The sequence below is a fragment of the Lepus europaeus genome, chromosome 19 (assembly GCF_033115175.1).
Source record: "Lepus europaeus isolate LE1 chromosome 19, mLepTim1.pri, whole genome shotgun sequence".
Classification (NCBI taxonomy): domain Eukaryota; kingdom Metazoa; phylum Chordata; class Mammalia; order Lagomorpha; family Leporidae; genus Lepus; species Lepus europaeus.
The window spans coordinates 15,434,487-15,460,716 of NC_084845.1; the positions used below are offsets into that span (position 1 = coordinate 15,434,487).

The 26,230-nt window shown below is 57.1% G+C and overlaps 1 protein-coding gene across 1 annotated transcript; it reads left to right on the forward strand.

Moving 5' to 3' along the window:
* The first annotated feature begins 68 nt into the window (after window positions 1-68).
* On the forward strand, window positions 69-13,501 carry DMKN (dermokine). The gene is made up of 17 exons (XM_062177233.1): window positions 69-455; window positions 1,001-1,180; window positions 1,321-1,377; window positions 1,609-1,659; window positions 1,779-1,995; window positions 2,890-2,927; window positions 3,103-3,153; window positions 4,668-4,718; window positions 5,866-5,928; window positions 6,075-6,122; window positions 6,634-6,681; window positions 8,962-9,018; window positions 9,331-9,378; window positions 11,308-11,355; window positions 11,833-11,904; window positions 13,347-13,370; window positions 13,454-13,501. The coding sequence occupies exons 1-17, from the start codon at window positions 69-71 to the stop codon at window positions 13,499-13,501; spliced, it is 1,488 nt and encodes a 495-aa protein (XP_062033217.1).
* The last annotated feature ends 12,729 nt before the right edge of the window (window positions 13,502-26,230 follow it).

Genomic DNA, 26,230 nt, shown 5'->3' on the forward strand with positions numbered 1-26,230 from the left:
AAAGGGCAGCAAGACAGACGCTGGGGTGGGGAGCAGACACCCGGGAGAGCGGAGGGAGCTAGGCAGACATGAAGCTGCAGGGGTCCCTGGCCTGCCTCCTGCTGGCCCTGTGCCTGGGCAGTGGCGAGGCTGGCCCACTGCTGAATGGAGGGGAGAGCACCGGAGCTAGTGCTGCCGAGGCCATCGGACAGCGGCTGGGGGATGCTGTCAGCCACGGAGTCGGGGAGGCCGTGGGCCGAGGGGCTGGAGAGGCAGCCGGCTCTGGAACCAGGGAGGTCCTTGGCCAAGGGGGTGGAGAGGCAGCCGGCTCTGGAATCAGGGAGGCAGGGGACGCTTTCAACTACAGGCTGGGGGAAGCCGTCCATGACCTTGGAAACCCTGTGGGTGAGGCTGGCAGACAGGCTGAGACCATCGTCCGCCAAGGAATAGACGCTGTGCGCAGCTCCGGTTCTTGGGTGAGTCCCTGGGGGGCCAGGTGTGGAAACTGGGGGCTGCGGCATAGCGGGTAGCATTCCATATGGGTGCTGCTTCCTGTCCCGGCTGCTCCACTTCCGATCCAGCTCCCTGCTAATGCACACGGGAAAGCAGCGGAAGACGGCCCCAGTGCTTGGGCCCCTGCCACCCATGTGGGAGACTCAGAAGAAGCTCCTGGCTCCTGGTTTCAGCCTGGCCCAGTGCTGGCCATTGGGGCCATCTGGGGAGTGAACCAGCAGATCAAAGATCTCTGTCTCTCTTCATAACTCTGCCTTTCAAAATAAATAGAATGAATCTTAACAAAACCCCACGAAATTGGAGGGCTGCGGCTGGGCTGAGACTTGGGAAGCAGCTGCAGGGATGGTGGGGTCTCTGCAGCTGTCTGGGGCACCTCCCTCCCGTGCCACACGGCCTCCCTCCCTCTGCTGCCGTGCAGTCTCTGTACTGTGTCCCCGCCTGGCTTTGGCTGGCCTGCCGTCAGGAACCAGAGATGGGCACACTGAATGCAGGTGTGCTCTCCTGGCAGGGTTCATCGGGGGGCCATGGCGTCCTGGACTCTCAGGGGAGCAATCCTGGAGGTCCAGGGACCCCCTGGGGCCAGCGCTACCCGGGAGCCTCGGAAGGCAGCTTTGGAACCTACTCTCCTGGAGGCTCCTCGGGCCAAGGAGGTAACGGCGCACCGTTCGGCTCTGGGACGGATGCTCAGGTGAGGACGCCAGCCCAGCCCGGGGACCTGCCCCCTGCCCCCGCCCCCCGCCTCCCTTCAAGCCCCACTCTCCGCGCCCCCTCCCTTCCTCGGCCTTCCAGAGACCACACTCGTCTTTCTCTCTCTCTCTCTCCCTGCAGGGAGCAGTGGCCCAGCCTGGTTACGGTTCAGTGAGAGGCAGCAACCCCAACACAGGGGTAAGAGGAGGAGTGCGTGTGACAGACAGCAGGGTGTGGCGAAGGGGAAAGAAAGAGAGGCAGGGAGAGAAGCCTGGGCCCCTGGGCCGGGACGGCAGGGGCACCGGGAGGAGGCTGGCGGGAGGGAGGGCCGCGGAGGGGAAGGGAAGCCAGGCCACTCGGACCAGGAGCCTCCTGCTTGTGGAGATGCTTTGCTGGACATCTCTAAACTCCTCGCCACTCCCTCCACAGTGCACCAACGCCCCGCCCTCCGGCTCGGGTGGAAGCTCCAGCAACCCTGGGGTAAGAGCAGCCAAGGAGCCAACTGTGCTCCCCTTCGACAGGACCGCCAGGCAGGGAGGCGAGCGGGAGCTGTTCCGTGGCCCTGACCTTAATCCACACTCTCTCTTCCTGCCCCTCAGGGCAGCAGCGGCCACGGCGGCGGCAGTGGTGGCAGTGGCAGCAGCGGCCACGGCGGCGGCAGTGGTGGCAGTGGCAGCAGCAGCCATGGCGGCGGTAGCGGCGGCAGTGGTGGCGGCAGCAGCCATGGCGGCGGTAGCGGCGGCAGTGGTGGCGGCAGCAGCCATGGCGGCGGCAGCAGTGGCAGTAGCAGCCATGGCGGCGGCAGCGGCGGCAGTGGTGGCGGCAGCAGCCACAGCGGCGGAAGCAGCAGCCACGGCGGCAGCAGCCACGGCAGCAGTGGCAGTAGCAGTTCTGGGCCGGGCGGGGTGAGATTTGCTCCTTTATTGAAGGCAGAGATGGGGTGAGGACTCTGGTGGTCCCTGAAGGCTGCCATAGCCCGGTGTGTGTGGGGGGGTGGCGTCACTGGTGGTGGTCATGCTGGGGGGTCCTTTAGCCCCAGGCCAGCAGCGTCTCCTACCCATGCACATGGGAGAGCTCCAGGAGAGGGGCTGGGAGCCACATCCGGCTTCCTGGGAGGCGGGAAAGTCCCGGCAAGGCATTAGGTCCACGACAAGCTGCTTTAACGCATCGCTCCGTATCACACCCTCTTTTCTCCCATCTAGGGACGGCCTTTAGAAACTTCCAGGGACGTGGACCAAAGTTTCTCAGTCTCCAAGGTAAGGGCGCCAGGAGGCCCTAGAGCTTGCACCTTGCAGGAGAGAGGGGTGGGACCAGATGGGGCCGGCCCCGGCCTGCCCCCTGGTGGCGAGATCGAAGCCGCTCTCTAGCCCGCCGCAGGAGTCGTGGGGATGGAGGCCCGGGACTCAGATAACCAGATCATCGCGCATCTGCACAAACGCCAGGCCCCAGCTGGCCTTCTCTGTGCTCAGAATAGCGTCGCCCAGGGGCTCACTGGCCAAAGAAGGGGAAGGTGTAGGGGTTGGAGAGGCGTGGGAATCTGATCAAGAGACCGAGTGTTACAAATAATCCAGACCACAGCGGGGAGCCGAGTGGTCCCTTCGTGCATCCTATAATCCAGACCACGGCGGGGAGCCGAGTGGTCCCTTCGCGTGTCCTTTTAAGACAGCCTGTGCCTTCCTTTGCAGGGAACCAATTCCGGCCCTTCCTCAGGCAGCAGCGGCGGCAGCGGAGGTGGACACAGACCCGAGGTGAGCGGCCAGTGGGCGCACGCAGCCCCAACAGCCCTCAAGCTGCGGCAAGAGGCACAAGCCAAGCGGAGTCAGGCCTCCCGCGGGAGAAGGCAGCGGGGCTCTGCGGGGGTGGGGCGGGGGGACACGCTGCACTGGGGTAGAGGGGAACAAAGCCTTCTTCTCTGTCCCACAGTGTGACAACCCTGGGAACGACGCCCGAGTGAGCGGAGGATCTGGGGGCCAGGTGAGAGGCGCGCTGTTCCTCACGGCCACTGTGTCCACCCCTCCTGTCCTAGCCCCTTCCCTGTCACTCTCCCATCCAACCTGCGGGGGCAACTGACAATTCAGGCAGAAACAACCCAAGTGCTTACTCCTGTAAGGACTAACAATCTCCAAGTAATAATTCCCAGCAAAGCCTTGCGACCTGTCCCTGACTGCACCACAGACAGGGCTGCGAGGGATCCTGCGCAGCCCAGGGAGTCCTGCTAGAAACACCATCACTCAAACGCCCTAGCCCTGGCCAGCGAGCAGAATTTGGTGAACTCTTGGCACAAGTGTTTTGGAACGCACATTTCCCTCGTTATTCTGGAAATCTGGGCTTTCTGCCCGCACCTGTGGCTCCGCCACAGCAGGTGTGACACTCGTGTCCACACCAACGACCCGTGGGCTTTGTGAAGGCACAGGCTGGGATTGAGCAACTGTGGGGCGGGGCCAGCTCCCGGGGCAGGCCCACAAGGTGAGGAGCAAGGCCCCATGGGAAAAGCTGGCGCTGGCCTTGGGGCTCTGTTGAGTCTGCTCTCCGAAACACTCCTCTTCCAGTAGGGATACTAGCCTTGCATGTGTGAGAACACAGGTTTTAAGACAGGTTCTCCCGGTTTGTAATTCTATTTCTAGTTTTGAGGCACCAAAGTCTTGAATATGCAGGTAGTAAAAAAAAATCAGTCTTTTTCTCTGTGGTTCCTGTTTCTGGCGTGTTGCTTTAAAAGTCCAGTTTCTTCTAGCATTAGAATACTGAGGGCTTCGGTTTTCAGTTTAACCTCGTGCCCTATCTGGACTTCATTTTGCTGGACACGGTCCAGTCCCATCCACTCTGACCAATTCCAGGAGAGAACTGCATTAGGAGTGTGAGGGGAGTCCTAGGAAAAGTGCACGTTCATCTTGGGGGCTGGCCCCAGAATCTGCAGCAGGGAGCTGGGCTTCCCTGTCTCGTCCCTCGCGGCTTCAGAGGGGACCCCAGGCCTTGCACAGAACACGTGATGGTGGTTGGCAGTCCGGTAACAGCACCAGCAGAGACCAGTCCCAGATCCCAGGGTCCCCGTGTGAGCCCTGGGAATGAGGAAACCAGGAGGACCGGGGGCTGACTCGGCAGGAGACCGGGCCACACCCACGGGAGGGTCCCCAGGCTCTGTCCAGCCGGCAGCGCCAAGCGGTTGAGGTCAAGTTCATCGGACAGCCAGGCCTGCTGGGGTTTCCAAATCAGGGGCCAATTCAGGTACTGATGACAGAGGCCTTCCCATCCTGCTGGAGTTTGGGCAGCAGGTGGGCAGACGGCGCTGCCGTCCACAGACGCCGTCGGTGAGCAGTGCCTGGTCCCCAGGAGGCCGAGACAAGCCCTGCCGGACAGGACCTCGTGCTCAGGTCCCGGGACATCCTCAGTGCTGCCCGGGGCTCTGTCTCCTCGTTCGGAGTCCCGCACCTGCACCCTGCTGCCCCGCCCTCTCCTCCCTGCTGACTCTTCCTCACCCCCTGTCTCCCCAGGAAAGCAGAGAGAGCAGTCACCTCCTTGGGGGCGTCCAGAGCAGCCATCAGGTGAGCTGGAGAGGCAGGGCTGCATCACGAGTCTGCACTGCGGGCACAGAAAGCTCAGGGCCTTGAAAAAGCAGCAAAAAACGCGGCTTCTTCCCAGGCGCTCTGAGTCTGCCCTGGGATCGCTGGGAACCAGATGGGAATCAGGACCTCCACACCTCCTCCTCCATCCATCCATTCATTCATTCCCTCCCCTCCACTGTGAGGGGAAAACCAGACAAAAATCACACAAGAATGGGTTAGGGGATGTTTTAAAAACCTGTATTTAAAAAAAAAAATTTATTTGAAAGGCAGAGTTACAGAGAGAGAGGGAGAGACAGAGAGCTTCCATCTGCTGGCTCACTCCCAAAATGTCTGCAACAGCTGGGGCTGGGCCAGGCCGAAGCCAGGAGCCTGGAACTCCAGCTGGGTCGCCCACGTGGGTGGCAGGGGCCCAAGCACTCGTCCCGTCTTCCGCAGGAGCATCAGAAGTGAAACTGCTGGGATTTGAACAAATGCTCCGGTATGGGCTGCCGGCATTGCAGACAGTGGCTTAACCCGCTGCTCCACAGTGCCGGACCCTGAAATCATGTTTACAGGAAGGCAGTGTTGAGAGGTGGGAAGTCGCTGGACTGAGTGAGGCGACAGGGTTCCACATCAGCTCTGTGACTTGTCGGCTGTGCGTCTTCGGCAAGTCAGTGGCCCTCCCTGCGCCTGGCTTCCCCAGGGAAAGCAGGAGTGTGGTGTGACTTGCTCACCTCCCACAGCTGCCCTAGAGCTTTCTGTGTCACAGCCAGACCAAGGAGGCGCAGGGTCAGACGCTGGAGACAGGCCCTGAGGCCAGCCGCTGGCTACCTCCCATTTCCACTCTCCTTGTCTACAGTGGGGACCGAGGCAGGGCATGGCACAGTGCCTGACACTACTCTCACGACCAGGGACATTTGGGGGACAGGAGAAGATGGAGGAGAGAAGAGGAATATGATTCAGGGGTTGGGTAGGGCCACCGGCAGCTAGTCCCCCGGGAAGGCTCTCAGAGGTGAGTCTCAGTGCAGTGAGCAGAAGGGCAGGTGGCCTTTCGGAGAGTACAGGAGCAAAGGCGGAGGTGCGCGGGCCGGGGCAGGCTGACGGGATGCGGAAGCCGTGAACATCTGCCCCCCTCTGTCTCCCCCAGGGGCAAGGCTCTGATGGAGACAGCAGCGACAAAGGTGACGTTGTCAATGGACTCAGTGGCGTGGTGAGTGGTGCGGTGTGATTCCACTTTGGGCTGGGACCCTGGGGTGGGGCACCCCCACCTCCCCTCCTGACCCTGTGCCTCCTGCGCCTGCCGCTGGCTCACGGAGAGAGGTCACAGTCTCACTCCCTGTCTCACTGGTTCCTCAGAACTCGCAGACAACGCCTGAGCTCTTCAACTTTGACACGTTCTGGAAGGTGAGTTCCGGGAGATGGCGCGGCTCAATCCTCTTTGGAAAACCAACCCCTGCCCCATGGCCCCAGGCTAGAGTCCTCTTTCTTCAAGTTATTTTTAGTTTAAAAATTTATTTATTTGAGAGGCATTAAAGGCACAGAGAGAGAGAGAGAGAGAGAGAGAGAGAAAGAGAGAGAGAGAAAGAGAGAGAGAGAGAGAGACCACTACTTTATTCCCTAAATGCTTGCAGCAACCAGGGCCAAAGCTACAAACTGGGAATGCAGCTCAGGTCTCCTGGGTGACAGGAACCCAGTGAACTTGAAGCGTCCACGGTCTGCACTGGCAGGACGCTGGGGCTGGGACTCAGACCTGGGAGGCAGCTGTGGTATGTGCCAGGCCAGTGCCTGCTCCCCGGGAAGTTCTCTTTCTGCACCGACGGTCAGCAGCAGCCCTGGACTGCTCCTGGCCCGAGACCTGGGCCGACGACGTTAGGACCCACTTTGGCCTTTCTTTTCCTTTTGTTTGCCTCCACAGAATTTTAAATCCAAGCTGGGCTTCATCAACTGGGATGCCATAAACAAGGTAAGGCTGGAAGGCCATGCAAGCCGAGTTTTGTGGGAACGGGCTGTGGGGGAAGGAAGCTAACCTCCGAGACAGTGTTTAAGGCAGCGCTAAAAACAAAACAAAACAAAACAAAAAACAGAGGTGGAGGGAGGTGGGTGACAGCGGAAACACTGGAAACGGTTGGGAGTTGGGGGCGCATGGAGGGAGGGGATGGGCCTCTTTGATGTCTCAACATGGGGACCTGGTGGGTTCTAGACTTCTGTTCCCCTTGAGACTTGGAATGTTGAGGGGACAGTACGTAGGCCTAAGCCCCCGGATAAGACCGTGTGAATTGGAGGATTAAAGGCGACACCAAGACAGAGGGGCCCAGAGATAGGAGAAGGAAGCAGACATTTGCCAGGTGCCTGGTGCTGATGGGCACCAGGCATCTTAGAAGGCAGAGGCCAGAACCCCGCCCTCCTCTGCAGGGGGGTCCTGGCCAGGCTGGCTGACACCAGAGTGCAGGCTGCGTCTGCAGAGCAGGGGCTGGGCTGCACGCACAGAGAGGGCAGAAGAGCCACCCAGCAGCCCACGCCAGAAGCTCTCCCTGGGGGCCCACCGCTGTGCTGTCTGAGCTTTTCTCTGTCTTTTTAAAAGAGTATTATTTAGTTGCCAAAGTTAAAAACTTGAGAGACTTCACACAAAAACCTGGATTTCCGACTTCTCTTGAGAAATCTGGCAACCGCAGGCCCCCCTTTCCATGGGGCGTGACAGGCCCAAGCCCAGCGGCAGCTGCTCTGGCCATGGGCGTGTGCCCTACAGTGGCCAAGCCGCTCCTGCCCATCACCGCAGTTTAGCCACCGACTGGCCCCCGTGAGCAGGTGAGGGCCCGAGCCTTCCTGTAAGGCAATGAAGACTGGACCCCTGCCCTGGGAAACCCTGTGCTCCACGTGGCAGGAGGCCCAAACTGGAGGAGAATCAGGCTGACCTCTCGGGCGAGAGAGGAGAGTGCAGAGGGCCCGGTGGCTGCGGCTTCCCGGTTTGAACAGGGACAGGACTGTTTTACCCAGCACAGGTTTTTTTTTTTTTTTTTGACAGGCAGAGTGGAGAGTGAGAGAGAGAGACAGAGAGAAAGGTCTTCCTTTTCCGATGGTTCACCCCCTAATGGCCGCTGCGGCCGGTGCGCTGCGGTCGGCGCACCGCGCTGATCCGAAGCTGGGAGCCAGGTGCTTCTCCTGGTCTCCCATGTGGGTGCAGGGCCCAAGCACTTGGCCCATCCTCCACTGCACTCCCGGCCACAGCAGAGAGCTGGACAGGAAGAGGGGCAACCGGGACAGAATCCGGTGCCCCGACCGGGACTAGAACCCCGTGTGCCAGCGCCACAAGGCGGAGGATTAGCCTATTGAGCCGCGGCGCCGGCCCCAGGACAGTTTCTATGGGGGCATGCCTCCCTCCTGTGGCCCCTGGGGTCCCAGAGGCTGGGACAGCACCCGAGCGTTCTTGCTCATCAGAGGGACAGTAAAGGGAGGGATGCAGGCAGGAGTCACAGGGCCAGCTCCCTGGAGGGCAGGAGGAGCTGAGGACTCCTGGTGAGTGAGGAGCGGGGAGGGGACGCCACTTAGCGCTCCGAGTGACGCAGGGGCTCTCATGCCGAGGCTGAGACATCAGGATCTGCCTGGATGACAGCGGGGGAGAGAAGGCTCCTGCCGATTTCTGGAGCAGGGATCCACGCTGCCCTGGTCTTGGCCCGCTGCCTCCCTGAATTCCTATTCCACCAGCTCCCTCTTTGAACCTGTTTCTTTGCCCAGGACCAGAGGAGCTTTCGCATCCCATGACCTCCAGACAAGGAACCACCAGACAATGGGAGGCCCTCACTCCCTCTTAGAGCGCCTCTCATCGTTAACCTCCACCCTTGCCCTTGAAATAAACCGCAGCTGCCCCTGACTCCCGTCTCTGCTCCTTTCTTACGTCTCACTGTTGTTCTGGGGCTGGGGTGGGGTGGCTTCGGTCCCCAGCTTGGGAGACAGGCTGGAGGTGGCCCAGCAGGTGGAAAAGGTAGGGCGCTCTGGGGCCAGGTCCTGGTGGTGAGAGGCAGGGGGAGCCAGGAGAGAGAACTCTGTGCTCACACTGCTGGGGGCAGGGCAGCTGGGCAGAGGCTCGGAGGCCCAGCCTCTCTCTGCAGTTCCCTAAAGACCCCAGCTGCCCTCTCAGCACCCCTTCCTCTCCACCCTGAGTCACCACGGGATCCTGCAGGCTGAGACAGTAGCAGGAGCCAGAGCCTGGCTCCCTGCTAACCTGCTCCCCACCTTTCATCCACAGGGCCAAGTCCCGGGCCCCAGCACCCGAGCCCTCCTCTACTTCCGACGACTCTGGGAGGTAGGCGAATCCTTGCTTCCTGGGCCGGGCCTCCCTCAGGGCAGCCATGCTGGGCTCCAGCCTCCCCATCACAAACTCCCTCTTTGCATTTTTGGCTGGGTAATCTCCCCCAGATCTTATCACCAATTCCATCGCAAATTCTGCTGCCCTCAACCTCCCATGTGCTTATCTTCACTGAACCCCAAACCACACCCAGTCTCAGTGCCAGCCCTCCACGGGACCCGAGATCTGGAAACCTTCCCAGCACCCCGCCACTTGGCACCCTGCGGGTTGTGTCTTCCCGGGCCCACTCTTGTTTCCCTCTCCCTTCAGGATTTCAAACACAACACCCCTTTCCTCAACTGGAAAGAAATTATAGAGGTAAGGGCGAGGCAGCTCAGCTCTGCGAAGTTGGGGTTCAAGGCCCTGGGCTCGTGGCTTGCTGGTTTTGCCCCAGTTTCTTCCCCTCCCTGCGGAGGGAGGTGCCTTCCCATCTTTATGCAACCCTGAGTGGGGGTGGGGTGGCAGCGAGAGGCTGTGAGTCACTGAGAGTAGGGTGGGAGGTCCACCCTGGGATAAAAGCCCAGGTCCCGAGGCTCGGGGCCTCCCCAGTCCCTGAAGCATGAAGCCGGCCACGGTCTCCGCTCTGCTGCTGTTCCTGCTGGGCTTGGCCTGGCTCTGGGGGAGCCACAGCTGGGTGGGTACTGCAGGGTGAGCAGGGGGCCAAGAGGCGTGGAGGGGGAGGAGACGTGGGGCTAAGGTCAGCTCTCAGGTGCTGGGAAGGGGCAGGGGGGAGGAAAGCTGAAGTGACACGGGAGGGCCGGGTCATGGGCGAGCGCAAGCAGGTTCTGGGGGTTTGACTATCTGGGCCCGGGAAGGAAGGGCAGGGCCTCTGGGTCCTGTACGAGACCACACCTGGACTGGAGTGGCCTTTGGGCAACAGAATCTTTGGGCACTAGCTGAGGTCCCTGAGGCTGAACAGGCGGTGCCACACAAGGTGGGGGTCAAGGCCCTCCACCCAGCTGAGTGTCCATGAACACCTGTAGGACCTGACCTGCGCTGCTCTGTGGAGCTTTCACGGAAAGTTAGAAGCCTGATTTTGAACTACTCACAATTAATCTAATTTTAAAAATGCAGCACGATGGCCAGCGCCACGGCTCATTTGGCTAATCCTCTGCCTGCGGCACCGGTACCCTCAGTTCTAGTCCCGGTCGGTGCGCCGGATTCTGTCCCAGTTGCCCCTCTTCCAGGCCAGCTCTCTGCTGTGGCCCGGGAGTGCAGTGGAGGATGGCCCAAGTCCTTGGGCCCTGCACCCGCATGGGAGACCAGGAGAAGCACCTGGCTCCTGGCTTCAGATTGGTGCAGCGCACCGGCCATAGCGACCATTTGGGGGGTGAACCAATGGAAAAGGAAGACCTTTCTCTCTGTCTCTCTTTCACTCTCTCACTAACTCTGCCTGTCAAAAAAAAAAAAAAAATGCAGCACAAGTGAAAAATGTGTGGAGGCCTGTGGACAGACAGACTGTGACCTAGGTGGGAGAGAGATTAAGGTTCAGGTGAGATTAAGGCTCAGGTGGAGTGTGGATCACGCAGAGTTAAGTCAGAGGTAGCGCTTACCTTTCAGACTGTGTGTGTGTGTGTGTAGGCCATCCTGTGTGCGTGTGTGTGTGTTTGTGTGTGCGCGTGTAGGCCGTCTTGACAGAGGAGCGACAATGGCAGGAACTGGACTTCTTTCCTAATCCTTGGGATTCCCCCTTGCCGCCAAGGGCATCTGTGGAGTGCCCTCATGGCAAGTCTGCTTTCTCTCCCTGCTCTCACCCAGAGCTATGCTGACAGCTCAGCGTCTGTAGAAAGTAGTCCGTCCTTCCCAGGACCCCCAGAGAAGAGCGTCTGAGCACAGGCATGGAAGGGCCTCTGTGCGGAGCAGCGGGGTTTAGTGTAGGCACAGCAGGTGCCCGGCTCGGCCCCAGGGGCCAGTGTGGGTTGAACCCATGCTGTTCTGGAGTGCTCTCAGGCCAGTGCTGTGGGTGCACAGTGGCGGGGGGTGGGGTAGGGGGACTGCTGCCAAATCCGGTTCTCTGCCGACGCTGAGTGTGGAAATGGGTGTCCTCCATCTATCTGGGCCATCACCTTTCTGCAGGCTCACGGCACTCATCACCTACTACCGAGAAGGGCGGGGCGGGGAGGGTGACCTTGGGGCTCCCAAAGGAGGGCAGAGCCTGGGCAGCGGAAACTGGGGCTCGGGGCGGGGGGGCTGGCCCGGCCCAAAGCACCACGGTGACACTGGCCATGGCTCCTCTCTGCCGCCCAGGGTGCAGATGCCTCATCACTGCAGAAGCGAGCAGGCGGTGCTGACCAGGTGAGTCTCGGCGCCCTCCCAGCCCTGGGGCGGAGGCGGTGGGGTGGGGGTGGGGGATGGGGAGGAGCCTCCAGTGCCTGGGGCTGGCCCGGTTGAAATCCTCTCTCTCACTCTCCCATTCCACAGTTTCCTCAGCCTGGCGCAGGATGGCAAGAGCGGCCGGCTGTAGCTTCCAAGGCAAGAGATCCAGCACCCGACCACAGGGACTGAGACTTCTTTCCTGGGTCTCCTATTGTCACCTCCTGAGTTAACACCTGAGTTGGGGGAGGTCCTGGGGGGAGCAGGAGGCAGGCCATTTGGGCTGCGCAGTTGAGAGAGGAGAGTGGGTGGGCTCCGGCTGGCTGGAGGGGAGTTGGTCAAGGAAATCATGTGATGGGGGGGAGGGGGCGAAGCTTTAAGACGTCGCTCGGGCAGGGGCATGGGGTGTTTTTGCCGGAGCAAAATCCTTCATCCCTCTCTTCCCTCTTTGTCTCTCAGAACTACAGTTACAACCAGCAGGCACATCCTACCGCCTCCGGCATACAGTACACAGTCAAGACTCCTGGGAAGGTGAGACTGGCACCTGTCCTGGTTTCCCCCGGGGGTCTCTGCATGAGGGAGAAGGAGAAATCCTCTGAGTTGATTAGCTAGGCCTGCGTCCTGTTTCCTTGGATACCCAGGCCTCTGATGCTTTTTAAATAAAAAAAATTATGTGAAAATCAGACAGAAATGGAGAGAGACAGAGATAGACAGAGATGTCCTATCCACTGGTTCGCTCTCCCAAATACCTACAACGTCTGAGGCTGGGCCAAGCGGAAGCCAGGAACCAGGAACTTTGTCTCCCATATGGGTAGCAGGGATGCAAGCCCTGACAGCTTCCAGGGTGTGCTGGTAGGAAGCTGAAGCTGGAAGTAGAGGCAGGATTGAAACCCAGGCATCTGACATGGGACGCGGCACCTCCAATGGCGTCCTCACCAATGCCCATGGCCCCCACCCCCGCCCTCTGTCAGGGAGATGGAGGGCAGTCCGAAAGTGGAGGGTGGAAGAGTTTGAAGCTCTTCACACCCACCCACCCGCAGAAAGTTCAAAGTCAGCGGCAGGTTTGTCAAATGCAATGGAGAGAACAGAAAACTAGAGGAAATCATGTGATGCGTGCCAAGACAGCTTTACTGGGAGGTGCTTATTCTCGGCCAATCCATACTGGGGGGTGAGACAAGCAGATTCGCTCTTAGAAGCAGCCAGCCCAGGGGCGGGCACTGTGGCACAGTGTGTTAAACCACTGCCTGAGATGCTGGCATCCCATAGGAGCACTGGTTCGAGTCCCAGCTGCTCTGCTTCCAATCCAGCTCCCCACTAATGTGCCTGGCTTAAGTGCTTGGGTCTCTGCTACCCACAAGGGAGACCTGCATGGAGCTCCAGGCTCTGGGCTTTGGCTTGGCCCAGCCCCAGCCGTTGTGGCCATTTGGGAAGTGAAGCAGCATATGAAGCGCTCCCCCCCACCCCGTAACTCTACCTTTCAAATAAACAAATCTTAAAGCAATCTTATAATAATAGCAAATGAGTATGCTAAATACTAATTAGATTGGCAAAGACAAACCAGCCAGGTATTTCCTTCCGTCTCCCAGACCGATAAAGTTCCTGGGCGAGAGGACCTTCTAGAAAGAGATCAAGAGCCACCTGCTGACGGACAGGAGGGGAGATGCCGTGGATCCTCCCCGTGGTGGCCGCCTTGCCAAGCATCTGTGGCCAGCTTCTGGCCAGGCAGGCAGATGGGATCTCTGTCTTCCCAGCCGCCCTGGCCGGTGTGCGCAGGGACCATGCTCCGAGTCATCGGGGTAGAATGGACTTAGGGTGACTCATCTGCTGGAAAACCATCCCCCTGGCCGACTGTCCACAGTCAGGCTGAAGGACCGTGGGGGGAATCCGGTCTGAGTGCCCCTGCCCCCGGGCCCTGTGAGAGCCCCGGGGCCTCGGTAGAGCGCACATCACCGTCTCTGATCTTCTCTTTCCAGGGAGGAGTCACGCCTTCTTCCTCAGTGAGTACAAGGGCTGAGAGACTGTGGTGGCGAGGCTGGAGGGGATAGTGTGATGCCCTCCTGACCTTGTCCTCCTCCTGCAGGCCTCCCGGGTGCAACCTGGCCTGCTGCAGTGGGTGAAGTTTTGGTAGGTGAGTGTCAGAGCCACCTGTTGGGGGCAGAGCTGGATCCTGGCATTTCCTCAGCCCTCAGCCTCGCAAAGTCCGGTTTGCTGGGAGTGGAGGCCCAAAGGCACTGAGGAGGAGGAGAGCCCATTGCGGGACGACTCAGAGAACGACACTTGGAAAGCACCCACGGGCACGGGGCTGAGCAGCGGGCGTGGGAGGAGGAGCTCGGGCCAAGGCGGAGGCCAGGGAACCGCAGAGAGGCGCCTCGTTCATGGGAAAGGGTTCAGAGGCAGGAAGGCGTGAGCCGAAGACGGAACAGAACTTGGCAGAACTCCAGAGTCTGTTTTAGGTAGGACAAAAGCGAGGGAGCGCAGTGGGACAGGTAGGAAAGCAAAGGGGGTGCCGGAGCCTGGAGCTGGATGTGCGGGTGTCCGGGCTCAGCAGACTCGCGAGTGGCCACGGTCTACCAATTGTCTCCTTCTTCTAGAGGATTCCTCCAGTCCATGCGGAGGCCCTGGCAAACATCGCCAGCGAGGAGCCTGCCCGAGCTCCTCCCACCAGCTCTGCGGCCCATGCCGGCCCTGCTCTGGGCTCTGGGCTGGGGACCTGGTTCACTGTTCCTCAGTTCTCCCCGCTCCACTGTGGCGTCCCCACGCCCACCAGCCTCCGATACACCAAGCGCTCTCTTCACCGACTTCACCTGGAGTCCCTGTGACAAGTCTGCAGGAGGAATTTCCCACGTTTGAGTTCTCTGTAGAAATAAAACACAATTCCTGCGTCCCTACGGCTTCCTCAGTGTGTTCTTTCATACTGTGTCTGCTGGCCTGGATCAGGGCTGGGAGAAGGATTTAGGAGCAGACAGCGCGCCTCCTCCAAGACTGGGTGTCAAACAAGGGGGGCTGAGAGAGGTCTTCAGTCCTGACAACAAGCAAGTGCTGACTGTGCCGTGCCTCGGTTTCCCCACTGTGAACTATGCTCTTTGCTGAGCCTATCTTTGCTTCGTGCGCTCTAAGCAATCATAGGTGCTTTGGTAGCCTGCAGAAACAACAGAATTTTTCACACCAGGAAGAGTAAAGAGAGTGAAGAGGTTGTTACAGTGAGGGGACTGGCCCCAGGGGTCAGGGAGGGGGCAGGAACAGGAGCAAGGGGTTGGCAGAGAGGGTGCCCCGGCCCTGCGAATTGACTGAAGTTGGGTGAGGAGTGTGGCTGGGCCGATGTGTGCAGCACGTGGGGCTGGGAGGTGGCTGGGCTGAACCCAGTCCTGTACCATTCGCAGCGGCTCCGTGTTTCCCGGATATAGAAGGAGTGAAGCAGGGAACATCTGCATCACAATGTAACCACGAAAGACACAGGGGCTCTGGGCAGGCCGAGCCCAGGCCTGTCACAGCTGAGGAGCCCCGGGGACGGGCCCCAGAGTTTGCAGTTAGTCAGTCCCTCCCAGCTGGTACAACGCGCTCACACTCAGGTGCCCCACCACTGCGCTCGCTGGCACCCTCCCGGGCTGGGGAAGCACGAGGACAGGAAGCACCTGGATAGCCTGATGACACCTTCCCAGAACGCAAGCTCCCTAGGGCCTGGCCCCTGTCTGCCTCAGTCCCTGATTTATCCCCAGGCCGACAAATCAATTAAAGAGGCCAGCCAGAAGTCCTAGAAACCAAACGGACCAAACCCACAACACTGGCAGGAAGCTCAGGGCCACCCCTTTGCTTTGCCTCCCCTCTCACTTTAGCCTTCAGGTTGTGGCTCCTGGTTTGTATCCATCTGGGGTTCAGCTCTGACAGGGCCTTGCAGTAGCTCCTTGCATCCACAGGGAGGAGAGCGTGGGGCTGTCCCGGGGATGAGGATCCTTGCTGCTGACTGACAGTGAGCTCCCGAGGAGGGCCGGGGTGTGTGTGTGTGTGTGTGCTGACAGTGAGGAGGAGGGCCTGTGTGTGTGTGTGTGTGTGTGTGGAAGCAGCTGGGAACGCAGGTTTTCCCAAGCCAGGCCTGGGGGCAGGCAGGGAGAAGCAGAGGTGGCTAACACAGGGACTCCGGGCACCCCTGCTCCAAACGGCTGAAGCATCTCTCTGAATGCTAAGGAGCACCTGAAGCAGGTTAAGGACAAAGGCTAAAAGGCAGGTCACCTCTTTCCCCTGTCGGCTTCTACAGTAGCCTCTTAGAGCCCCAACTTCCATTTTGTGTCCTTAGAATCAATCAATTCCTCTATGACGGCCAGGGCCGGGTCTCTGCTCAGATCTGTTCACAAGCTTCTCACTGGCCCTCGAATAAAATGCCAGCTCGGCCCTGTGGTTCTGTGTGATCTGACCCTGACCACCCTTGCCAACGTCATCGAGGACCTGCTGGGAAGGCACTCAGGGGACACCGTCCTGGTCCTGCACTCCAGGGTCTTCAGGAGGCCGGAGCTTCAAGTTCTTTCAGATCCAAACTCTCCTGTCCGTCCTGGTCTCCTTGACCAAGGAACCTGTCCCATCGCCATCACAGTGCCTGTCATTCTCTGCAGCTACCTTGTTTGCTTATTTATGTCTCATTAGATCAGGATCGGCCTCTTCCACTGGAACCTAAGCTCCGCAGGGCAGACACTTTGGAGTTCCCAGCACCAGGGCCAAAGCGACTGCTCCATAAATATTTACACATTAGCGAATGGCACTTCATTGAGGAAGTCTTCCTGGGAGAAGTTCAAAAAAAGTGACCACCAGCTGCACAGCCAAGAAACCAGACCTGCTAGGCGATGTGGCTGCTTTCTTGGGTGTGACAATGACATTGGCAGAGGGAGGAAGGGAAGGGACAGGGATACCCTGAGTACTTCCCCCTAGCACCCCCCGCCGCAGCCCCTTTTCTCTCCAGTGTCCTGGGATTCTCACCTAGGGGTTCACCAAGGCCCTGAGGACCCACTGTTCTTCCTTTCAAGCCCTCATTCCTTCCCATAACCCATGAGGCTGGCACCCAGCCCCTAGGTGTGACTGCAATGTAGCAATCAGGGTTGGGCCTTACCCACACTCAAGTTCTGGCAGATTTGGGGTGGCGTGGGGGAGGCCTGTGGGAAAACAGGAGTTCCCTGTAATCTCAGTGAGGGAGCTAGAACTCAAACTTCCTGGACTTGGGTGTCATGCAGCCAGTCTCTACCTCCACCTGCCTCCACTGACCCTGTGTGATGTCGGCAACGCAAAGCTCAATTCTGGGTGGACTCCCCTGCCGCCACCCGAGAGCCTGACACCGTCCCCCCCATGAGAGCCCCGCCACCTCTTCCTTTTCCCACCTGCCCCGACAGGACACTCTGGACGATCAGGAAACACAAGCTCTCCAAGGCGGTCTGGGGATGGGAAGGAGTGTGGAGACACACCAGCTTCTAAAATTGGCACTGACAGCAAAAGTCGTGGAAAGACGAAACGATCCCTGGGAACCTATTAGGACGGCACCGAATGGAACTGAATCACAAGTGCGACACAGTCAGTTCCTTCCCCTGCACTCTGGTTGTGTCCATGAAGCGGCTGGCTTGCATTTATAGGGATTAAACAAACAGCACCCACCTTTAACCTCTAGAGCTGCGACACCAGAACCAGAACTAGAACGCTTCAGTACACACGTTAGCCACACGCTTGGCATGACGAGTCTAAGAGGCATCTGGAAACTGAGGCAACTGCGGGCTCATTCTAGGGCACACACTCATCCAGGGCCATGCAGCTCTGTGTTCTTTGTTTTTGTTTCGCCAAGAGGGTAGAGTTTAATTCATTTAAATTAGTGCACGTACACCCGCAGCTGCCCTCTATGTCCGGGTAGGCTGCACACTGCAATAGGACACCTGACACGGAGGCCGGGGTGGGGGGAGTCTGCCCCTGCTGTCAGGTCACGGCATAATTCCCACGAGGCACTGCACGGGCTGGCGAAGGCCCTGTGTAGGCTATTGCTCCACAGCGCAGACAAGGGACAAAACAGGTTCAAGGTCTGGAATCCTGGGGTTCTACTGTTGTCCCTGCCACCCACTGGCTGAGGGACCTTGGGTAAGTGATTTACCCTCTTTATGCCACGGCCCCCTGCCTGTAGTATGTGGATAATTATAGTACCCACTCACAGAATCACCGTGCTATTTCAGTGAGATCATGCATTTAGGACACTTGGCTCAAGGTATGCTGCATGGTAAGCCTTCAATAAATTGGTTAACATTATTATCAGCACCACCGGCTGGAAAGAAAAATACGGAGGCCAAGATGTTGTAAAAGACCCATCACAGAGCAGGCTTCAGAGCCAAAGAGATGCTGGGGTTTGGGTCATCTGATGCTCAGATTATCCAAACCAGAAATGGAAACCGGGTCCCTCCCTCTGTGTGTCTGGATGGAACTGGTCACACAACAACAGTTCTCCTTTGTCTCGTCCTTCACTCCCTCCACTCCTCGGTCGACCCTGACAGAATCACGGATAATGAGCTTCAGTCACTGCTCATTCATTAGTAAAAATGCATCACACACAGAAATTTGTGTGCTCCAGAAAGCCCTCTGGGAGGTGCTCCAGCCGCCTCACTCTCAGTCGCCCCCTGCGGAGGCACCGTCCCCTCAGTAGCTCTGCAAAGGGGCAGACGCCATTACAGACAGGGAGGATTCCTGAGGATACAGAGGGGCAGGAAGTGTGGCCTGGGGTGGGGGTGGGGACAGCAGGGACTGAACTGAAGTGCCCACTTTCTGGGGTTCCTCTTAGACTGCTCATCCAGCGCTCCCACCCCGGCCTGCTGTCCAGGGGCACCGCCTCAGGTGGGGGTAGAGAGGCCCACCTTTAGATAAGGTCGTGCTTTGCCCTGGCAGAACCTGCTATGCGCCAGCATCTCCCTATTACACCAGGAACTGGTTGGGCCGCCCGCACCTCCTGGGAAGGTTGCTTCACCAGGACATTCTGTCACTCTGAGGCGCTCCAACTCCCAAGCTAGGGGTGGCATGAGAAGTGGGACAGGCTCAGTGAACTGGAGTGGGCACCCCGTCTCCTCCCGGTGGCTAGCTCTAAGCCCTGGTCCTGGCCCTGCTTTTTTGTTTTTGCTTTTTTTGTTTCTCTGTTCCTTCTCTTAACTCAAGATAGTCATCTCTTGGAAGAAGACCCATGAGTTAAAGATGGGGGCACAGCTAATAGGAGGGGCCAGCCCCCGCAGGAGGAAAGGCCCCACTTGGTAGAAGGAGGCCAACATACCAATTCTAGCATATCCCACCTAACACATAACAACTCCACCTGTATTCTGAGTAAGGCATGGTGCTACGGGCACAGACAGATGGTTAAGACACAGCTCTTGAGCTCAAGACATTCGATATTCTAAGTGAGAAACATAAATTAATTCAGGCACAATGCCAGATACAAATGACTTGACATGACCATTCTGAGAAAGGATAGATGGGTGTGTGTGTGGTGGGGCTGGGTCGGGGGGTAGTTGTGGATGGGAGATGGTGGGGGCAATCCCAAGACAGATGTTGGGTTCTGGAAACTGGAGTTGAGAGAAGGGTGTTTTAGGAATAAGCAGCAGCATGGCCAGATGCCTGGAGGAAGAAAAAAGAGGTTATATTTGGAAAAGGGTCCATGTTGGCCTGAAGGCGAAGTATGGACAAAGCAAGCAGAAGAAGGCAAAGGTGGAAAGGCAGGGTCAGTCTGCGGCAGGGAAGGCCATTGGTGCCAGTCTAAAGAGTTCAGACAGTCTGTTAGGATGCGGGGTGGGTTCTGAATCCAGAAGACAGGAATGAGGCATAAGAGGAAAAGAGGCAAAGACAAAAGGAGAGGTTGCTTGGGCGCCACTGCCACCAGGGAGGGACAGGTCCAACCTGTCTCCATCCCCCACCCATTTGCATGAACAAACGCATGGCAGTCGTGCCCTCCAAGTGCCTGGGGCAGAACGTGGGTTGAGAAATCCGAGGCAGATGGGGAACAGTCCATGCCTCTCCCTTCTAGAGCCCCAGGGGTGGGCGACAGGATCTGGGGGTGAGTCAGTGGGGTGGGGACCCCATTTCTGCTTGGGACTATAAAGGGCGAGCGGTGAGGCCCCGCCTCAGAGCACCCCAAACTTGACACCATGAAGATCCCAGTTCTTCCTGCTGTGGCTCTTCTCTCCCTCCTGGCGCTCCACTCTGCCCAGGGGGCTTCCCTGGGGAGTTCTGAGGTGAGCACATCACTGGGTGTCCAGCTCCCTCCCGGCCTCTTTACCTTCTCTCCGTTACTGGACCAGCGGCTTTTATCTGTGGACATGGCATGGCCTGAATGAGAAGCTGGGGCTCTGAGAAGACAGGAGTGGGGGAGGGGACCAGGGCAGCCCTGGGCAGACGCTAGGGCTGGAAGTGACGGTGAAGCGTGGGGGTAGCGGCTGCCTTACTGCCTCCTGCCAGCACGCGGGGGCTGAGGTGGGTCATCTGGGGTCAGCCTAACCTTGGCTCCTTCTGTATCCCCGTGAACAGTTTCCAGGTGAGCAGAGGTTATCCCAGGAGCCTGGGGCACAGCAAGAATGTTAACCCTAGTCGGAGAGGAAACCGTCTTGTCCCAGAGTAGGGGCAGGGTGCCTACTCTGGGTGGCTAAGATGAGGGTCACAGACTCAACTGCTGAGGACCCAAGCAAGCAGTGTCAGGGACGGGCGGGGGCGGGCGCTGCCGTCGGGACCTCAGGTGAGGAGGGCACACCTGCCCAGCTGAAGGGGGCAGTCTACCCTACCCCACTGCTGCTGGAGTCAGTGAGACAATGTGCCCAGACGCGGCCAAAGTGTTACATTTTTCCAGGAGAAACTGGAAATCTGGATTTCTTTATGACTTCTTCTTAATTAAACATGCTTACCTTAAATTAAACAACAAATAAGCCAAACCACTCTGAGGGCTAAACATCTGGACCTAGCTGGGTCTGTGGCAGGGAGGAACACGGTAGCCGACAAGGCACCGCTGACGTTGGTGGCTAAATTCCCAGAGCAGACCAGCCTCACTCAGTGAAAGGCAGGTGGCCCCCCGGGCAGCCTGATCTCCCCCACCCAGCCTGAAGGGCTAAGCATGGGTATCTTTGGACTACCCTAAGTCAATCACTCTTAGAATGAAGTCAACTGCAGAACAAGACAGCTAGATGCTCTGGGGGAGGGGGTCCTCTCTTGTCCACTTACATGGATGCCGGCCGGGGGTCAAACTTCTCCACCTCACACGAGGGACTGGGTGGCCGTCCTCCAGCCCCCCTCCTGACTACGCATCTGCCGACCGTGTGCATTACTAGAAGAGAGGGGGCTGCCATGGAGGCCCTGTGTACACAGTGGGTTGTGTCCCGGGGGAGTGGCTGGCAGAGGAAGGCAGAGCCGGCAGGGGGATGGAGTAGAGGGACTCGCCACCGTGGGATCACTGGGCTCCTTTTCTTCCTCTCCTGGCAGGAAGAAAGCGGCATTGAGAATTATGCGGCGGGATCTGAGGTAAGCATTCGGTTTTCGCACGTGTTCTAGCCCTGAGTTTGGTCGCTCTCTCTCTGCTCCTCCGCAACTGTCTTAACACCCTGCTTTTGTGCCTAGGCCTTTAACAATCAGTTCCTGAACATCGACAAGTTGAAATCTGTAAGTACAATTCTTCGGTGCTGGCACCTGGGGAGAGAGCTTGCGGAGCTGCCGCGCCACGGGCCTCCACCTTTCCCAGAGGGCAGGGGCTGCGCCAGGGCCTTCCCCCACTGACTGGCTTCCGGTTTCTCTTTCCCCACAGGCTTTAAAGCCTGAGGAATTCCTGAACTGGCACGCCCTCTTCGAGGTAGGAGCTGGGCACCTTCTCTGCGGGGTCTGTGGTCCCTGAAGGGGAGCGGTAGCAGGTTCCAGCCTTGGCACTTGGCGGCTGTCCTTGTGCTCAAGGAGGGAGTACCGCCCTGCCTGGACGCCGCTCCGTGTGTCATCAACCAGAGAAAGAGAGAAAGTGTCCCCCGCCCTCCCAGGCTATCATGGCTACACTGTTTTCTTTAGTTGTTAGCAGGGAAGCAAGGCCAAAAGACCTTTCCAGAAAGAACTTGGTCAAGATTTTATTTGAATGCCCTAATCCTTTCTGAATACGCTCATCCCCTAAGAAAGCACTGAGGCCCACCCAGACTTAGAAGCCCAAGGCAGCGACAGAGCTGGAGCTGGAGCTTACACCTCAGACTCTGCACCTGCGCCTTCTACGTGACCTCAGCCAAATGGCCCAGGTCCCCGCAGACAGTTTCCTCCTCTGTGATGTGGGGATGACAGTACCTTCCTCAAAGGGGACCTGTAAAGACCAGGTGAAGCCCCGGCCACAGAGCAGTAGGGGCAAGGCAGACACAGACAAAGGCCTCAGGGAACATTAGCTCGAACACGGGCCGCCGGCAGCACGGAGCTCGGGCAGCGGGCGCTCACCCCCAGTGCTCACCCGACCAGCCGTACAGCACTCTTCCATCTCTCTTTTTCTCTTAGTCTATCAAAAAGAAACTTCCATTCCTCAACTGGGATGCGTTCCCTAAGGTAAGAGGGGCTGGGCATGAGGGCAGAAGCTAAGGACCTGGGAGGGAGAGTGGAGGGGGATGGGAGGAGGCCACATTTACTTCCTATGTGACCTTGTGCCTCTCTCCAACGCCAAGGGGAGTCTCACTACTGTGGTTAGAGAACAGGAACCCGGACTAGCAGCAACTCCTTTCTGTCAGTGCCCCACCCCTACACTGGGCTTCCAGCCCCGGAGGTCCCCAACCTGACCACGCCCCCTCTCCCTCCAGCTCAAAGGACTGAGGAGCGCAACTCCTGACGCTCAGTAACCGTTCCCTCCAAGACCTAGGACTGCTGAGCCCCACTGGAAGGGGGCCGCTCACGGGATCTGAAGCCCACCCCATGAAAACTCTCGCCTGGCTCAACAACTCCAATAAAATGTTTTCCATCCAAATAGCTCCCGTATCTGTCTGTCCTTATCCCACTGGTCTTTACAGAGGAATTACGATGGCAGGAGCTCCGGAGCTGACAGGCAGAAGTCTCGAACTCAGGGAGGAGAGTATGCAGGGGATGGGGAGACAGCAAGGGCACAGCCCGGTGGTGAGAGAGCCCTGTGTCTTGGCTCTTCAGTGCTGGCTGACTTCTTGCAGAGAACGAAGCTATACACTGCTTAGTAAGATGCCCAAGAAAGCACACCCCCTCACTGAGCTACTGGAACCCTCCCCCCAACTTGACTTTTGCAAGCTTGATTCCTTTTTGGTGACAATTTCATACAACAGAGCTGTCCAGGTTCAAATATAGATTGAATCATGTGAGTCCATTGGAAATCCTTGCTTTTACTTTTAATTAGGTAGGTTATAATAAAGAAACTTGCTAGTGTGACCCTTGACCTTCCTAAGTCTCTGCTTCTTTATCTGTGAATTGAGTGTGGAAATAAACAAGAATGATAATAACTGCCTTGTGGTGTTGTTATGAAGGTCAAATGAGGTAATTAGGAAAAGCCACTTGCACAGGGCCAGGTACACAGAAGCCACCCAACAATTGCTCGTTCTTTCCACTACCCCAGTTCTGACCACAACGCTGCCATGGTGACCCAGGTCCACTCATTCATTCACTCACCCACACACTGGTCATCCATCCATCTACCTGTCCATTAACTGCAAAGATGCTCAAACACGGAATGAATCCAGTTCTGACTCCTGCAGATGGATTCTGTGTGGCCTGCTCTATCTACTTGAAGTACTGACTTAGTTATGATTATTCCTGATTTCTCTTGAAAAATGAGAAAGTTTAAGAACAATGAGTCCCTGGCTTAAAGACAAGCAGCAGCTGCGCTCTTTACACAGGTCATGGCTTCTAATGTAACTAAGTATAAATAGTTTCACAAATTTATATTGCTTTTTGGAAAGTTTTATTTCTGGGGGCTGCCGCCTGCAGTGCCAACATCCCATATAGACACCAGTTCGTGTCCTGGCTTCTCCACTTCTGATCCAGCTCTCTGCTATGGCCTGGGAAAGTAGCAGAAGATGACCCAAGTCCTTGGGTCCCTGCACCCACGTGGAGACCAAGAAGAACCTTCTGGCTCCTGGCTTCTGTTCCAGATAGGCCCAGCTCTGGCCTTTGTGGCCATTTGGGGAGTGAACCAGCAGATGGAAGACCTCTCTCTTCTGCCTCTACCTTTCAAATAAATAAATAAATCTTTTCTTTAATTTTTTTTAAGATTTATTAATTTATTTGAAAATCAGAGTTAGAGGTAGAAGGAGAGGCAGAGAGAGAGAGAGAGACTGAGAGAGAGAGAGAGGTCTTCCACCCACTGGTTCACTCCCCAATTGGCCACAACGGCCAGAGCTGTGCCGAACCGAAGCCAGGAGCCAGGAGCTTCTTCCGGGTCTCCCACGCGAGTGCAGGGGTCCAAGGACTTGGGCCATCTTTTGCTGCTTTCCCAGGCCATAGCAGAGAACTGGATAGGAGTGGGGCAGCCAGGTCTTAAACCGGCGCCCAATAGGATGCTGGAACTGCAGGCAGCGGCTTAACCCGCCATGCCACAGCTCTGACCCCTAAATCTTTATTTATTTATTTTTTTTAAAGAAAAGTTTTATTTCTTCAAAGGTTGAGAGAGAGACAGAGAGAGAGACAGAGAGAGAGAGAGAGAGAGAGAGAGAAATCTTCTGGTTCACTCCCCAAATGACCACCATAGTTGGGGCTGGGCCAGGCCGAATCCAAAAGCCCAGAACTCCATCCTGGTCTCCCACACAGGTGTCAGGGGCCCAAGGACTTGGTCCATCATCTTCTGCCTCCCAGGCACATTAGCAGGAAGCTGAACAGGAAGCAGAGGCAAGACTAGATCCCAGTACTCTGATGAGGGATGCGGGTGTCCCAAGTGGCAGCTTAACCTGCTGCACCACAACACTGACCCCTGTGTTACCTTTTGGCCATTATAAGCAACTGAGTTTGCAAACTGGGGTCTGAAGCTTAACTGAGGAAGTGAACTACAAGGGAGGTGAAATTGGTCCCTGCTTTTAAGGAGCTTACAGACTGGATGAATAAGCCATATTAATGTTGTTTACACTCTTCCTTCTGGTTAATTAACAATGAAGCACACAATGGAGAGAGAAATTCTGAATGGGATTACCAACAGAGAAGAAAAAATGATGCCACGATCAATTAAAATATCCATCGAGGGGCTGGCGCCGCAGCTCACTAGGCTAATCCTCCGCCTTGTGGCGCCGGCACACCGGGTTCTAGTGCCGGTCAGGGCACCGGATTCTGTCCCGGTTGCCCCTCTTCCAGGCCAGCTCTCTGCTGTGGCCGGGAGGGCAGTGGAGGATGGCCCAAGTCCTTGGGCTCTGCACCCGCATGGGAGATCAGGAGAAGCACCTGGTTCCTGGCTTCGGATCAGCACGGTGCGCCGGCCACGGCGGCCATTGTGGGGGTGAACCAACGGAAAAAGAAGCCCTTTCTCTCTGTCTCTCTCTCTCACTGTCCACTCTGCCTGTCAAAAAATATATATATATATATATATATATATATATCCATCGAGGACAGAGCACTCACAAACTGGGTGAGAGTAAATGGAGGAGATGGAGAAGGGGGTGAGGTCCTGAAGGTGTTTCCTGACTCAGCAGGCTTTAGGGGAAGACTGAAGAGTATCTGAGATACAGCAATCACTCCCCAAGTGCGTCCTGCACCAGCAGCCTCAGGACCACCTGGAACTCACAAGAAATGCAAATTCTTAGGCCCTATCCCAGATACACTAAATCAGAAACTGGGGTTGGGACCCAGCAATCTGTGGTTTTTGTTTGTTTGTTGTCTAATTAGAGAGGCAGAGGGGCAGACAGAGCAAGAAAGAGGGTGCTCACCTCTGCTGGTTCACTCCTTAAATGTCCGCAATGGCTGCAAATGGCTAGGGTTGGGCTACTACAAAGCCAGGAGCCAAGAACTCAATCCAGGTCTCCCAACTACTGGGGCCATCCCCTTCTGCCTCCCAGGGTCTGCATTAGCACGAAGCTGGACTATGGACTCAAACCCAGGCCCGGCGATACTGGAAGTGGGTGTCTTAATTGCTGGACTAAACGCCTACCCAAGCAATCTGTGTTTCAACAAGCCCCTAGGTGAGTGTGATGCACTAGAGCTTGAGAATAACTGAAAGAAGGAAAAACTAGAAAACAGGTAATCCAAAATCCAGGTCAGTAGATACCTCTTAGGAGGAGAGAGCCCCTGTGATGGGAGAGGGGTGCATGAGGGATGAAGGGAGTGACAGAGGCATCTACATAGAATGTTCTATGTCCTTAATACAGTTGGTCTTCTATATGTGGGTTCTACATCCATGGATTAAATGTACCACAGCTCAAAAATATTTGGAGGCGCCGAAGGTGTGGCACAGTGGGTTAATGCCCTGGCCTGAAGCACCAGCATCCCATATGGGCGCCAGTTCAAGACCAGGCTGCCTCACTTCCAATCTGGCTCTCTGCTATGGCCTGGGAAAGCAGTAGAAGACGACCCAAGTCCTTGGGCCCCTGCACTCGCGTAGGAGACCTGGAAGAAGCTCCTGGCTCCTGGCTCCGGATGAGAGCAGCTCCGGTCATTGTGGCCAATTGGGGAGTGAACCAGTGGATGGAAGACCTCGCTCTGCCTCTCCTCTCTCTGTGTAACTCTGACTTTAAAATAAATAAATGAATCTTTAAAAAAATTTGGAAACAAAATTGGGTCTGTACTGAACATGTGCAGATATTTTTTCCCCAAACACCAAGTATTTACATATCATTTACACTGTATTAAGTATTATAGGCAATCTAGGGATGAGTTAATGTGTACGAGAGGATGTGCATAAATTATAGGAAGACACTACGCCCTT

Bases quoted from the DNA above. Each gene is read 5' to 3' on its own strand.
- DMKN (XM_062177233.1), top strand. From the start codon at position 69: ATGAAGCTGCAGGGGTCCCTGGCCTGCCTCCTGCTGGCCCTGTGCCTG. The intron at 9,019-9,330 runs GTAGGCGAATCC...CTCTCCCTTCAG, and splicing joins ACTTCCGACGACTCTGGGAG to GATTTCAAACACAACACCCC. The intron at 13,371-13,453 runs GTGAGTACAAGG...CTCCTCCTGCAG, and splicing joins GAGTCACGCCTTCTTCCTCA to GCCTCCCGGGTGCAACCTGG.